A 14,633-nucleotide genomic window follows, 5' to 3' on the forward strand; every position below is an offset into this window, starting at 1 on the left:
ATTGTATTTTTTGAGTCGTTTGCACATGCAGATTAATGTGAAATACCACTAAAGCAGAGTGCCGCTGTAGCTTCACTTCATGCCAGAGCGGCTGGAAGCTCGGCGTGAACAGAAGATGAATAGTTCAACATTTGGGCAAATTTGGAGACGTTAGCTTAGCTGAGCACGAAGCCTCGAGTTTTAATGTAACGATGAGTCCAAAGAAACATTTTAGTACGTTTCATTTACCAAAGAAGAAGCAGAGACAGTCAGCTGATCGACTGTTTCACGGTCAGGAACAGCATCGTGTAAATGCACTGAGTTTACTAAGGAAGAGTCCATAATTACTGTCGGGACGTCAAAGAAATCTGTTTTTAATGTGACTGATGTTGTTGTCAGATGGATGCAGAGCAGTAAAAAGCTGGTGAGGTCTCTGACCTGCAGCAGAGTGAAAGTCAGGACGCTCGAGCTCGGAACAAGCGGGTGAAAATCCTCTAAAGTTGACTTGTTTCGGATCCTGGCAGAAACGCTGTGAGCCTTTACAGAGACGCACCTTTTTCTGCTCAGCTAAGCAAACAGCTTCATGGCTCCACATTTAGCAGAGCGATGTGAGAGCGCTCCGACCCCCTCGAACTGTGAATGAATCAAATGTTAAACTATGCAGAACAGGACAGTGTTGGGCACATGCACAATATGAAGAAGCTGCACCTTAATTAGCTTTAAAGAGACTAAAAAGTAACGAACGTGTGAAGAGAGGAGAATGAATGTGAAGAAATGTTTTAGTGAGTTTCACTTTATTTCTTTGAGATATTGTTCATGTTTTTATTTATTCGTGTTTTTGTTGTGAGGTAATGATGCAGATTTGATCCCTTTGAAGAGATTTTTAAAGCTGTTTTTGTCAAACTGTCAGTTTGTGCTGGATAAAGGTGTAAAGCAGGGGTGTCAGACTCAGTTTGCATTGTGGCCACATACAGCCCAGCCTATGTTAAAAGGCCCGGACCAGTCAAAGTGCCCTTTCTGTCAGCGTAAAGAGGCTTAAGTACATATTTAATCCCTGACATGTTCATATAAGACCAAGAAGGGCAGTCTGCACAGTACAGCTCAGTTTCTCTACGTGAGAAATAAATGCAGCTGCAGGAAAGAAAGAAACCTGCCAGCGTGACTCTTTGGGCTTAAATGTTCAGAGAGCTCATTCCTCACACTGCACTTATAAAACACCAAGTTTTACTTTTACTGTAGTCTCATTAAAAAAAGAACTTTTCTGCCATCAAACTGATTTTCTATTAATTTATTTCTGTGTTATAGTATGAATGTGGATGGTGGACGTCTTTATCAGTAAGAAAAGCTGTAAACTTATGGAAATACAGTTAAAAGGGCAAAATTTATGCTTTCCTTCACTTGTTCCACCGGCCGAATTAGAGTCTTTGCTGGGCTACTTTTGGCCCCTGAGCCTCCTGTTTGCCACCCCTGATATAAAGACACCTGTGAACTTTAAAATTGTATTTTTATTTATTTAACCAGGAAAAATAAAACTCTTGGAATGAAAATTTCTTTTATGAGTGCAAAGAAGCACAAGGAGTGACATTTTTCTTTAATTTGTGTTATAAATGTACCGTCAAAGCTTTGTTTTTATTTTTGTAATCTTTACGTTATAATTTCAGGAGAGTTTAGAAAAAGCGAACCGGGTGTGCGCTGACATGAAGCCGCGTTTATTTCATGTACACTCGGGAAATCCTCCCTGACTCCTGTGCGGCTGATCGTCTCACCTCAAAACGGTTCAATATCTCCTTAAAAGAACATTTTATAACTATGTTACTGCCAATAAATGAATTTGTTTCTATGATTTGTCCTTTTGTGTCTTTTCTGGAAGTCCTCACAAGTGTCTACATACTGCAGTTTCTTTTATCTGTCACATGGGGGCGCTGTGTCGCATAGTTTTGGATTCTTTGCGTTAAGACGCCGGGGAATCTATCTTCTGAACTGGTTCGGAAATCCAAGATGGTATGATCTGTCATCTTCATGCTTCCCGTCCTTCCATCATGACAGGGATAAATGGGGAGCGCCGCATCGGGAATCTTTCTCAAATAAAACGTGGATTCTACAGAAGGAGATTCCCGTGCATGATCAGTTCAGCTCCAGGTTAACAATGGGGGATGGCATGGAAATGTGGTAGAAGGTGCAATTCGGTGTCAGATGGTAGTCTGTAGGATGGCTTTAAGGAAGAAGCAAGCGAAGGCAGAGGCAAGGATTAACCCTTTAAAGCCGGTCAGAGCAGCACGCTCCGTTTTGCGTAACTATTCTTAAATCCCGGTAGCTCTGCAACCACGTGAGCTAGCGCAATAATTTTTTTTGCATATGAAACCGGAGGAGTTGTACTTACATCTTATGCCATCAGCTTGTCCTCGGTCACAGTTTCCTTCCACATATAACTTTGCAAAAACTGCATAAAAAGCACTTGCAGCAACAAAGACATAATATTCCAGAAACACGCTTTGCTGATCCGATCAGCTGTTTGCAACATTTCCTACGTTGGATTAGACGTCAGCGCGAACTATCGCATGTCTGCCATGACCTGCCCGAAACAGGGAGTGACGTCATTCTCGCGGAAATGTAGTTTTTTACCTTCAGGGCCTCATGAGCCTATACTGGTGTTTTTAAAAGTTATCTTTGACTTTCTGACTTTCTGTGTGGTTTCTGGGATGCTTAGGACTCATATTGCACTGCTGGAAATAGTTTATTTTGATGCATATGCTGCTTTTTTGCAAATTTGCAGTATAATATTTATTTTCGTTTTTCCTGCAGTGTATAAAAATTGGTGTATTTCAAAAATAAAACTATGAAGACACTCAAAATAAATTTCCTGTGGTGGGAAACTATTTTGTGCAACTTTTTTGTATTTACAGTTTTGAGGGATAAGCCTCTTAAATTTCTCTAACTAGAAATATATGTTAAAAAAACAAAAACGATTTTCAATTTTTTTGTAGTTTATTGCACTTTTTTGCAATTTATGTAATTACTATGCACTTAATGCAGACATATTATTAAAATCTGGGCTGTAATGGTTGTATTGATGTATAGCAACTTGAAATGCTCCCAAAAATGGCTCCACAGCATGTAAACATATAATATAAGCTCTGGCGGACTTGGTTCTATGGTAGGTCTTAAAGGGTTAAGTGGTGGAAGTTAAAGAAGGACAAATGTTGCTCAGAGTTCAGAGAGGAGGCACAGGATGACTGGGAAAATACGTCTCCAGTCCAAATCCAAAAATACTCCAGTACAAGGAGTATTTTGGGATTGGAGTATTTTTACTTCAGAGCTGCGCCTCATTCAGGGATTGTTGTGAACTTGTGTTACTGCCCGGCAGACTAAGATAAGCAGACATCGCCACCAACTGGACAAAATTATGTGGACAAGTGAGGACGAATGATCTCAGAGAGGCAGAATATGTCTAATTTGACTGATTATTGCACCCACAGCTGATTCATCTTCTGCTTCAGCTCTTCTTTGTTTGGATTTTGGGCAATAACAACGTTGTTATTGCTCTATATAAGGACGAGTCAGTGATTTTCAGCTTCACTGTAACAGTAAAATCATATTTCATTGGTCCCTCTATGATCATTTCACTGAGCATGATCACTTTTATTTTTTAGTTTTTGTTCTGTTTAATTTATTTTGACCATGTAAAGAATACAAAGAAAGCTCATTGAGAAAAATAACTCAACTTCACTCCAGCTGTTCTGATTGGCTTACCCTCGAGGAGTGGGAGGACGTGCACGCTGATCTGATTCCACCTCTTCTCCAAAAATTATCAGTTGACATTTATTTATCCAGCTTCCTTACTGATATAAACCTCAATAAGAACATTTTTCTAATAAGCCTCCACGTAAAATACAAATTATCATCATCCTGTTTTTGCAGCCTGCACACATCAAAGCCGAATAAATACTCCAGTGTTGCAACGTTTGCTGTACAATGTGAATACGGACAAAGTGGTCGCTAATATTCACCATTTTTATGATCTCATTCTGATCTTTATGCCTCTTTTTTGAAGTGCTTCATGTCTGCGCAGTGCTGCACAGTTTGACCCCAAACAGAGAAACACAAAAGCTTTTACTTTGAAACAAACAAACAAAAACACATGCTGCGACTCTTTCTGTTATACTTTTATTTCAATTAGATCTGCAAACCTCAGCATTTTAAGAATAATGAGTTAGTATGAATAACACTGAAAATGATGGACGCTGTAGTTTATAGTTCCTGCCCCAGACCTCTGCACAATGGCTTAAATAAGCTGAAAGCAGCGAAGAGTCGAGACTATGGAGTGATGTCAAATCTAATTCCTTTCATTAGTACTTTAAAAGTATTTTAAAGTTTTATTTTAAAAAAAGCACTTTAAAAAATACTTTAAGTTAAGGTGAAGCTTTAATTATCAACCCTTTAAATACAATGACACGAGTTCAGTCGCACTACTTGGTTTAACTCAAGACATCAGAGAAAAATCACAAAGTGCTTTACAACAAAGAAAATGGAAATACAACAAATAACAATGTAAAACAGTAAAATAAAAACAACAAATTAATTAAAAGCCTTTATAAAAATGTCTTCAGCTGCTTTTTAAAAGAATCAGCTGTCCAGCGTGAAATCAGTGGGAGAGAATTCCACAGCCGTGGTGCCTGAAAGGCCCGAACACCACGAGCTTTAAATCGAGTGCGTGGGGCCACCAACAGTCTCTGACCTGATGACCTCAGAGCTCGGAGGAGGATTGCAGTCTCAGCAGGTCAGATATGTACCGGGGAGTTTGACCATGCAGGGCCCCAAAGGTTCAAACTAAAATGTTTTCAAATGAAACTTACAGACAACCAGTGAATGAAGGTTAACACTGGAGTGATATGAGATCTTCTCTTGGTGCTGCAGCATTCTGCACAGTCTGAAGACGACTTAAGGCTGATTTGTTAAAACAAGTAAAAAGACCATCACAGTTTTCTAAACTTCATGAATAATCATCAAGTTCAGCATTTGACACCATTAGTCTGAGTTTTGAAATATTTCTCAAATGATAAAAACATTCTGGACCAGCTGCTGAATCCTCGAGCGACATCGAGCTGTCAAATATGACACCGAGGTTTTACAGAAGCTCTAAGAAGCTGATTTGCTGCCTAATGTCTGGAATCATATGGAGCAAGGAAAAGGAAACTGGCTTTGTTTCTCTTCTTCCCTTTTCTCGATGTGCTAAAGGACAAACATTTATTGTGAAACTCTTTCTGAAGGTCCTAAAAGTGTGAAAACAGATTCTCAGAAGCGTCGTTTTTCTGGTGGAAGTGCGGCCCCGGCTGCGAGTCTCTAGACTCAGACGTGTTTCTGCTTCTGTGAAATAAAATAACAGAAGAAGTTATTTTAGAACGTTTTCTACCCCGTTCATTACAGGAGCTGCTAACAATAGTTAGCTCAAGCAAAGCATCGTCCTGCTCACTGTTTGCCTGCGTTATTCAAAAATGTCTTCCATTCTATTGGTCCCTGTGTGCTCGCCATAATTAACACCTCACTGACATCTGGTAAAGTCCCAGCTTATTTTTAAAATGCTGCTATACAACCCCTAAGTTAGCCCTTCTCTTACCAGCCGTCTTTTACGTCACTGACACAAGACAGACGCCAATTATCAGCGCCGGAGAAGACATCGTGAACGCTTCCTGGACATCCAGTGAAACTGTTGGGAAGACAACGTTGGAGAAACGTGAACATTTTCTTTGTACTGTATAATCTGCAACTATCCTTTGAAGCAGCGCTCCTCTAAAACAGCAATAAGGATCATTATTAGGCCAAATGTAATTAACACAATAACTTTATAACTTAAAGCAAAGTTGGGAAACGTAAAGTCCGAAGTCTTTATATTAAGGCCATCAGTCAAACATACTCTTTGCTCTGGGTCTAAACAGAGCGCGTTGTGTGTGACGTCTTCTTTTGCGCTTTGAGCGTTCACACTAGAGCGCGTTTGCTGTCACATTTTATTTGTTGTGCAAACGAGCAGACAAAACAATCAGATTTGATCAAAAAATCAGAATCGAGCATTAAGACCTGCAGAGTGAACGTAGCCTAAGTTCAGGTCATCTCCCACGTCCCTGTCCTGTGGTGTGCCACATGGCTCTGTGCTGGGGCCTTTATCGCTCCTAACATATCGACTTCCCCTCCAGCACGTTTGGAGCTCCTTTGAGGACATCTGCTAGCACTGCTACACAGACGGTATCCACTTATACATTTCTTTCAAGCCCCAAGATGTTTCTAAGCTGCAGATTTTGAATAAGTGCTTCAAATCCGTTAAAGTTTGGATGGCCGACGACTTCCCCCAACTTAACGAAGGAAAGACTGAAGTATGTGCTCCTGACAGAATGTACCTAAGATGATGGATGCTCTCGGTCCTCTTTCAACATTTGTGAAATCATCTATCAGCAACCTCGGGGTAACCTTTGACCCGGCTGTCAGATCTCTGGTTCGGTCCTGCTTTTATCACTTTTATCACTTCAGAAACTTACAGAAACTTAGAGACTTATAGAGCTCTTCAAGGACAAGCACCTGCCTCCATCATTGAACTTCTTCATATTAAATGTGCTGTATTGAGCTTTAGGTGGACTTATATGTGCTCATGTCTCACAGAGGCATGTTCACTTCCAGCGTTCTGGCTTCTCTGTGGTCACACATAAAATAACTTGAGTGAATTCAGTAAATAGAAGAAAATAAGTTTATCGTAAAACCACAACTTCTTCACTGTGACGTATTTTGACATGTTTAGAAGAATTAATCAGCAGAAAAATTCACGGGAGCACAAAGAGGAAGTGGAAGTAAAACAGAAAGTATTTCTGTCCTGTCTTTAATTCCCCTTCATTCATCTGCCAACACTGAGTCTTACATTCATTATTGCTGATGCTGCTTTGATTAAAAGACAAAGTGCTGAACGCAGCGTTAGCATCGCTGTTCCAATCACTTTGATTTATCGTTACGTGACTGCACTCGTCCTCTACGTGCTGTGGTGTGTGGGGCTGTGAGTCTCAGGGTTAGTTCAGGGTGAAACGACTGAAACATCATTCATAAAACTCGTTCAGTGGTTCGAAAATCACGCCTCGCTGATGGCGAAGAACTGCAGCCAACCAGTGACGACGTCCTCTGGGCCTGTTGTACAGATCGATGAGGTCTGATCCAAAACTCTAATCACAAACCTTATTAACATAACAGACTTTAATGAAGTGTTTCCCTTTAATTACACCTTCTTAACAAACGATTCTACGTGAGCCTGCAGCTTAATAGCTCATAATCATGTGTTGTCAGAAGCGCCTGTGAGGTGTTCCTCTGCTCCTGGATCTCAATTTAGCTCCAGGTTAATTTCTTAAGGACGGCATGTGGAGCTGCAGATAGCAGATGAGCAGGGCAGGAAGTCCGACTCGGGGATGGCACACAGCAGCCTGTCATTTTTCAAAATAAAAGACCTTGTGCAGACTGAACATAGGTGTGAAACGCTCCCAGTTTGTCTCCGAGGGTCCCAGACAGAGCTGCAGGTGCAGGAACTACACACTCAGGCCATGGGAGGGTGAAGTCTCTGAATAATCCTTCTTTGTATCAGACAAAGGAGGATTATTTTCATCTTTGCATCGTGCAAAACTACCCTCGAGTCCCGTAACTAAAATATGGAGCTGAAAATGAAAATAAGTCCCCTTTAATTACCTTTTACTACAAAATTTTTCTCTTCTCATCGATATTGCATCACTCTCGCCTTTCTGCATGTGGGTTCTTTCTGCAGCACATTAGACTAACAGGTGATTCATGATTGGTCACAGGTGTGAATGGCGGTCTGTCTCTGTGGCTGTATCCCAATTCAGGGTCTGCAGCCTTAAAGGCCGCATTTTAATGACGATTACGTCACAGCGACGTGACGAAGGCTGTCCCAATTTGAAGGCTGCTCGAAATGCGGCCCTCAAATGCGTCCTTCATTTCCCTGAATTTTAAGGACGTGGCGGTGTAGACTTCGTGGCCCAACATATCCCAGAATGCACAGCGCGGCGGTGGGTGTGGATAATTTTGCCGCAGACAAAGAAGCGGACGAAGAGTAAACTGTGAAAAGTAAGCACTGAATATTATGTCACTTATTTATGTGCAAATGTTTAATAACGAAGAACATTAAAACATTACTGTTGGCCACATGTCGGCAAAGTCATGTGACATTAGTGACGTTTGTACTAACTTGGTTTTAAAGCCTTTACTTTAAAATATACGCCGTTCAATAGCTGAGCTTAATCAGAGAATGATCAAAGCTCATGTAGAAACAAACAAATGAACAAAAGATGTTCTCCTTCATTTCTGTCAAACAAAGCTGTATGAAACGTTTCCAGCTGTTAGTATCATGGTTGCTAGGCAACCTGGGCAGCGCAACAGAGGCTAGACCGTCCCATTTCACAAGCCTCGCACTTCCGGCCTTAGCGGTCTTTAAGTACGCGGCCCTTGAGGATCGTTAAGGCTGCAGACCCTGAATTGGGACACAGCCTCTGAGTCAGCCCTGTGACAGACGGCGACCTGCTCAGGATGTACCTGCCTCTCTCCCTATTGGCTGGGCTGGGCTTGAGCACCCCTACAGCCCTGACCTGGAATAGCAGTAAAGAAAGCAGATCGATGTTTACATTAGAAAAGAAAGAAGAAGAAAGACCTTCATGGCGTCCATGGCGGATGGATCGGCTTCCCCGAGGATGATGATGAGGCTCCTGCAGAGAGCTGTGTTTGAATCCTGAACACCACGATGCAGCTTTCATTAAACATCGATCACGACTGCGGGTAAATAAAGCGGACTCTGTGTTTGGATTTGGACCTTTTAATGGAAGTTAAGTGGACGTTTGTCACTGTGACACTCCGAGAAAGCTCTGTGTGGTTTGTGGTGTCACAGCTGCTTCAGATAAACCTCAGGCTCTAAAATCAGAGCTGTTAAACTTCTTCAGAGAATGCAGCACAAAAACGTTTTTGTTTCTCTGTATTAAAGAAAGGAGAAAGGAGAAGTGGAACAAAAGGGGAACCGTGGCTTCTTAGAACACGCTGAGCCGTGAACGTGGACGTCGGATATAAAGGGAGCAGAGAGCAGGTCAGAGCACATCAGCCCTGCACATCCAAACAGAAGAACATCTGTCTGTGTCGGGAACCATGAAGACTCTGCTGGCTCTCACAGTCCTGACGCTCAGCTGCTTCCTGAAGCACAGCTCTGCCAGTGAGTACCGCTGACCTCTGACCTCTGTGAGTCTGAGCTGCACTCGTATTAACTCTGTGTGTGTTCACAGTGCCGGTCGCTATAGACATGGTGATAAACGGTGTCGAATGCTGCCAGGCCGTCACGAATAAAATCCACATACCAGTGATGAAGGTGACGAACGTGACGAAGACCAGCGACTGCAACCTTAAAGCCATCATGTGAGTACATGAAAGTCATGTGACAGGAACATTCATGTTATCTAATTTGGAGTTTTCCGTTTTCTGTAAATCTGCTTCGTGTGATCGTTCTCACTGGGTTCTTCATCGTTCCACTTTTTTAAAATGATTTTGAATGAAACATTTTTACGTGTATTCGGGTGTTTTGTGTCTTTCAGCTTCTTCCCATCACTGGTGCTGTGTGTGGTCCTCACAGTGTGCATTGTGTGTTTCTTACAGAGTCACCACTGAGGCCAAAAAGAAGTTCTGCCTCGACCCGGAGTGGAAACACGCGCAGATGCATCTGAACGAATTTAAGAAGAAATCCCAACAGTCAGGAGCCCCGAACGTTTAACACGTTGTTCGTTTGTCAAACATCAACGATTCTTACAGCTCGGTGCTCATGTTCACATTTGACCTGTGACAGAACTTACACGCAATACTTCTGATGATTTCAAAGAAAACTTAATTATTTAAACCTTTCACGTGTTGTTGTTTTTTTTAAACTGAGATAATACCAAGTAGTACACCTGAACCTTTCAAAATAAAAGACTTTTGAACTTAAGTATTCTCTGCAATTTATTTTGGAGTTTGGATGTCTTCCTCACACACAAAGGTTAGTTATGGAGTCCCACAAGCTTGTCACATTAAACGTGCTGTTCTTAGATAATATTATGAGACATTTCAGTGGAGACAATAAACAGCGATTGTAGCTTTCCAGAAGCTCGACGCGCCACTTTGTCCCTCTCACGTACACGGTGACTCAATCCAGAATTATCAAAGACAAAGTTCAAACAGATGCAGAGACACTGAGAGGTTAAAAAAACCCTTCCTGTCCCCTATCAAAATAAAAGCATACATTTTAAGCACAAGAAATCAAGCTAAGGACTTATTCCATTATTCTTAATATGTCAGTCTGTAAATATTCCTTCCAATATAATACAACTCTAAGCAAGTGAGCCATAACTTTATAGTTTTAATCATTAAGCCAAATTATGTTAACATATAAACTCCATAAACTGCATCGAGGCTCCTACAGCGATATTTATTTATGAAACAAACTACAAAGATTATTGGTTAAACTACAGCCGTGTCCTGTACGAGGGACTGGATGAGCTGTGATTGACTTGGTTTCCTTTTAATTATTAGATGCTGAGACTTACTAGAGACATGATCACAAAAGGAGAAGAACATCCGAGAGCAGATGCAGAAATTATAACCTTTAAAAAGTTCCAGTCCAATCAGGAAATGTTGCGTCAGACTTTGGTTTTCCTTCCATGTTCCAGCGTTTGCTGTGTGCAGTTCACCTGCACTGGCGAGGAAACAACGAGACAACCAAACAGGCAGCAGGTTAGCAGCTGGTGCTCTCTGCTTGTCCCTCCTGACTGATTTCTCTCTAATTTTATCGACATCTTTTATTCCGACCTGGACTCACCGCCCTGCAGCTCGTTCAGCGTTTGTCTTTGGCCCATTGTCCCTTCACAGATGATGTTTCAGGCAGCATAACGCTCGTCACGGCACCACGTTAGTGACAACAGCTGTGTGCAGATCAACAATGGATCATATATCGAGTGCAGAGAGAGTATGAGCGTGCAGCGTTTAAAGCGTGGAAGTACTGACCTTACTTTGAGTTTGATTCCATAAAAAGTGACAAAAACATTAGTGTCCGTTGTGCGTGGGAAGAAAACTTCTTTTTACAGCGAAAAAACCCCTAAACTTCCAAACAAGCACCGAGTAGCTACGACGTAATGGGAAACTCACAGAGAAACTCGCGGATTCTTCCACTGACCGCTGCACACCTGCACCAGGGTAAACCTCCGCCTACCCCACTCCTGCTTTACAGGTGAAAATAGAGCAACAGGACCGCTAGTCTTTGACTTTATTTATTTTCTGCTGTGTTTTACTTGCATCTATTTGAAAGACTGAGTGTAAACACACAAAATATTTTATTTTATGTGCTGGAATGTGCAGAAAATAGGTTTAAATGTTAAACTAATTTCTTCCAGTCAGAGAATGTTGCAGATAATTAAATGTTTGCTTGATGCATAAAGTTAAAAGATTAAAACTAATAAAACAAGTTTTAAAAAGAGACTTTTCCATTTGATTACATTTTGTATGATGATTATGTAGAAAAAGTAGAATTGGGCTGAAAGATCTATCACTTTATCACCTATTCAGGTTGTAAATCGTGTTTTTAAAAAGTAACTAAGTAACTAAGTAATTAATTACTTTTGAAAATAAGTAATCAGTAAAGTAACGGGATTACTTTTTTGAGGAAGTAATCAGTAATTAGTTACTGATTACTTGACCAACTTGACCAACACTGGTCACATGTACCCACTGTGAACCTGATTTCATCTGTGACGCGATCGGGTCACTAGTGGCGACCTGCCAGTTGTCCTCTGGTCCACTGGACAGTCGAGCTGGTTGGTTCCTCACGCCCCTCGTAGAGCTTGTTTCTGAAGGTTTGGTCCCAAACGTGTAACTGATTTCTTCTCCCTGCACGAAGGAGCAGATACGGCCCTGAGGCTGCATGGTCCCAGGACCTTTGTGCTTTTAAAGCGTTTGGATTCTGTGAATATTTAGAGTTTGTCTAAGTTCTTGTGCAAAGTTTAAAGTCTTTCCAGTCTGAGGAGCTTGGAAAGAAAAGCGACTGGACTTCTTTGTTCCACCTCTCATCCGAGAAGCTTCTTCCCAGGCATTTAACTCTCCACCTCCAGCTCTGACGTCTCCTCCACATCCTGTTACTTGTTTAGACTCTGAGATTGAAGAGCATCCTTTTGGATCCATAATATGTTCTTTATGCTGGACCAAATATCACCAGCAGGGTGCGCCAAAGCACCGCTACAGCTCTTACAGTCAAAACTGTGGGGTCCACTACTCAGTGAACTTTATTTATTAATATCATTTTTGTTTATTTCATTATCAGTGCAGCTGATGATCTGCATGTTTGATTTGGATATTATGGATTTACGCCCTTCCTGATTCAACCGTCCTCATTTATCTAAGCTTGAGACTGTTGCTAGGCGTACAGGGTTTGGGGGCGGGGCTCATAAAACCTAGGACCGCTCATGTGCTGCTGTTTAGATTATTTTGTGGTTTGGAGTTAAAGTTAGAAGAGCGAGGCTGAGATGGTTTGCACATGTGCAGACGGGGGAGAGTGGATATATCTGACAAAGGATGATGAAGGAGAAGATGCAGGGGGTGAAGGACACGTGAGTGTCACGCCGTTAGCCTCGTCTCCTGTGAGGACAGCAGGCCGTGCGGGTTGGAGGAAAACAAGAAGTGATAGAAGAGAAGAACGAGTGCCTGTTGGACTTCAATGTTCCCATTGTTTGTAATTTAAACCGAAGCTGTCGTGCCAACAAGTGTCAAACAAGTTCTGCAGAGACAGGAAGAGGCTCTCGCACAGCCTCCATCTGCGTCTCGAACACGAACGATAACAGCAGATGTCAGCGTGACGACACGTCTGAAGACAGCCGTGCACACAAAGGCAGCAAACACAGAAATGATCCGTCAGGCTTCCAGCACAAATCATTTGGAGGAAAAGTGCAGCTGAATTTAAACTGATGACAAAATATAATAATGAGATACATCAAAGTCAGACCTTTTGGTTTTTGTTCAGAGTAGAAATGTGCATGATTAAAGGGTCACTCCAGTTTATTTCAGCCTGTTTAATGTGTATGAGCTGCACAAATGAATGTAATTCAGGGCAAAAAGCACAAACTGCAGATTTCTCAGCTGAAACTTTCCCGTTTTACTGAAAGGAAACACAGAAATTAGCCATCTGGAGCTGATTTCCTGCCAAATTTCAGCATCATCAGTCTGCCTGCCCGTCTTACAGTGAGGACCATATTTGATCTGACATTACATTTCTATCAGCAGAGGTGTGAATAATTCTGTCCAAGATTTAGACGCCATCAGGAGGCTCCACTTTTATTTATTTATTTAGATTTATTTTTTTTAAATGTTCTAGATTTGTTTTAAGCTGGGAAAAGAAGGAACAAGAGGATCACACAGACACATGACATCTCTGTCCACAGGTCCAGATCAGGGACTCCAGTTAGCTGAGGTGAAGCCTAGCAGAGAGCTAGCAGCCACCTGTGTCCACCTGTCAGTCAGTGATGCCACGCCCCTAATAATACAAACTTTAATCCAGGTGAGTTATAAAACAGGTGTTATGTTAGGAGAAATTATCTATAGAGATCAAACAGTTTGTGTATCAGGCTGTAAACATGTTTGTTTCTGCTGTAAAGCTTTAACATGGGAGTCTAAGGGGACTGACTCACTGCTGCCTCTGCTGGACGGTAGAGGAACTGCAGGCTTTACGGTCATTTCTGGTATTAGCCGGTTATTTGAGGTGCCTGAGGGTGACTTTTGAATTTAAACACCGTTTTAGTTTCTTTATAATAAAGCTCCACAGGAAGTCGTTACCACAGTGTGTAATTCATCGCTGCTGACTGCAGTGTTGCATTGTACTCATTACTAACTCGTCCCTCCAGGTCCCTGCAGCCCACCATCTCGTTCTCTAAGGCCTCTTTTTAAGTCACATTTTTCTGTCATGTATCATTAAATCTGCTCGTGAGCGTCGAGTGCAATAAAACAATCCAAAGCATTCATCACAGCAAATGAATCCAAGTGTTATTTTATTTTAAAAATGCCAGAAAGACGGTTAAAGAATGAAGGACACGAATTTCTGTGCACATTAAAGGACCGAGTTGGTGGTTCTCAAAAATGCTTCGACACCTCCGCTGATTGGTTTTTAAATGACTTTCTTCCCTCCAGGCTGCCATCGACTCCCTCTGAAAAATCCTCTCTGAGACGTGACGGCGTCTGTGCTGTGCAATCCATCACAGTGAAGTTTTCATCACCGGCTTCTGCGAGCGCCGATGGTCCATTCGAGGACACTCCAACATCCCGAAACTCGAGAGCCGGGTCAGCGTCGCAGTCCAAAAGCAAACGGGAAGAAAAGATGCTGAGAATCTTTCAGTTATCTGATTAAAACTGAAAGAACCAAGAGGAAGAAATGTGATCTTCCACTTACACTGATGCTCTCCAGACAATCATACTGTAATTGGATTGGTGCACTGTGTGTGTGAGTGTGTACAAAAATAGTGTATTACTACAGACACAGTGTCTCCTAGCAGCCACAGAGAGGAGTAAGACTATTAGGACCACAGTTTGGAGCTCCTCAGAAAACAAAGGGAGAATTCAACGTTCGG

At 41.9% G+C, this 14,633-nt stretch overlaps 2 protein-coding genes across 2 annotated transcripts in view; both read left to right on the top strand.

The window, feature by feature from the left end:
* LOC146526264 (uncharacterized) overlaps nt 1–9,136 on the top strand; it is a 13,122-nt gene extending 3,986 nt beyond the window's left edge. The window contains exon 3 of the mRNA XM_085164759.1: nt 8,993–9,136. Within this exon, the coding sequence (XP_085020885.1) occupies nt 8,993–9,049 (57 nt within the window). The 3' untranslated portion in view covers nt 9,050–9,136. The remainder of the gene's footprint in view (nt 1–8,992) is intronic.
* LOC146526265 (uncharacterized) lies at nt 9,096–9,944 on the top strand. The gene is made up of 3 exons (XM_085164821.1): nt 9,096–9,214; nt 9,285–9,414; nt 9,652–9,944. Exons 1-3 carry the CDS (start codon nt 9,151–9,153, stop codon nt 9,764–9,766), a joined length of 309 nt encoding a protein of 102 aa, XP_085020947.1. The 5' UTR covers nt 9,096–9,150; the 3' UTR covers nt 9,767–9,944.
* The last annotated feature ends 4,689 nt before the right edge of the window (nt 9,945–14,633 follow it).

The sequence above is a fragment of the Neolamprologus multifasciatus genome, chromosome 1 (assembly GCF_963576455.1).
Source record: "Neolamprologus multifasciatus chromosome 1, fNeoMul1.2, whole genome shotgun sequence".
NCBI lineage: Eukaryota > Metazoa > Chordata > Actinopteri > Cichliformes > Cichlidae > Neolamprologus > Neolamprologus multifasciatus.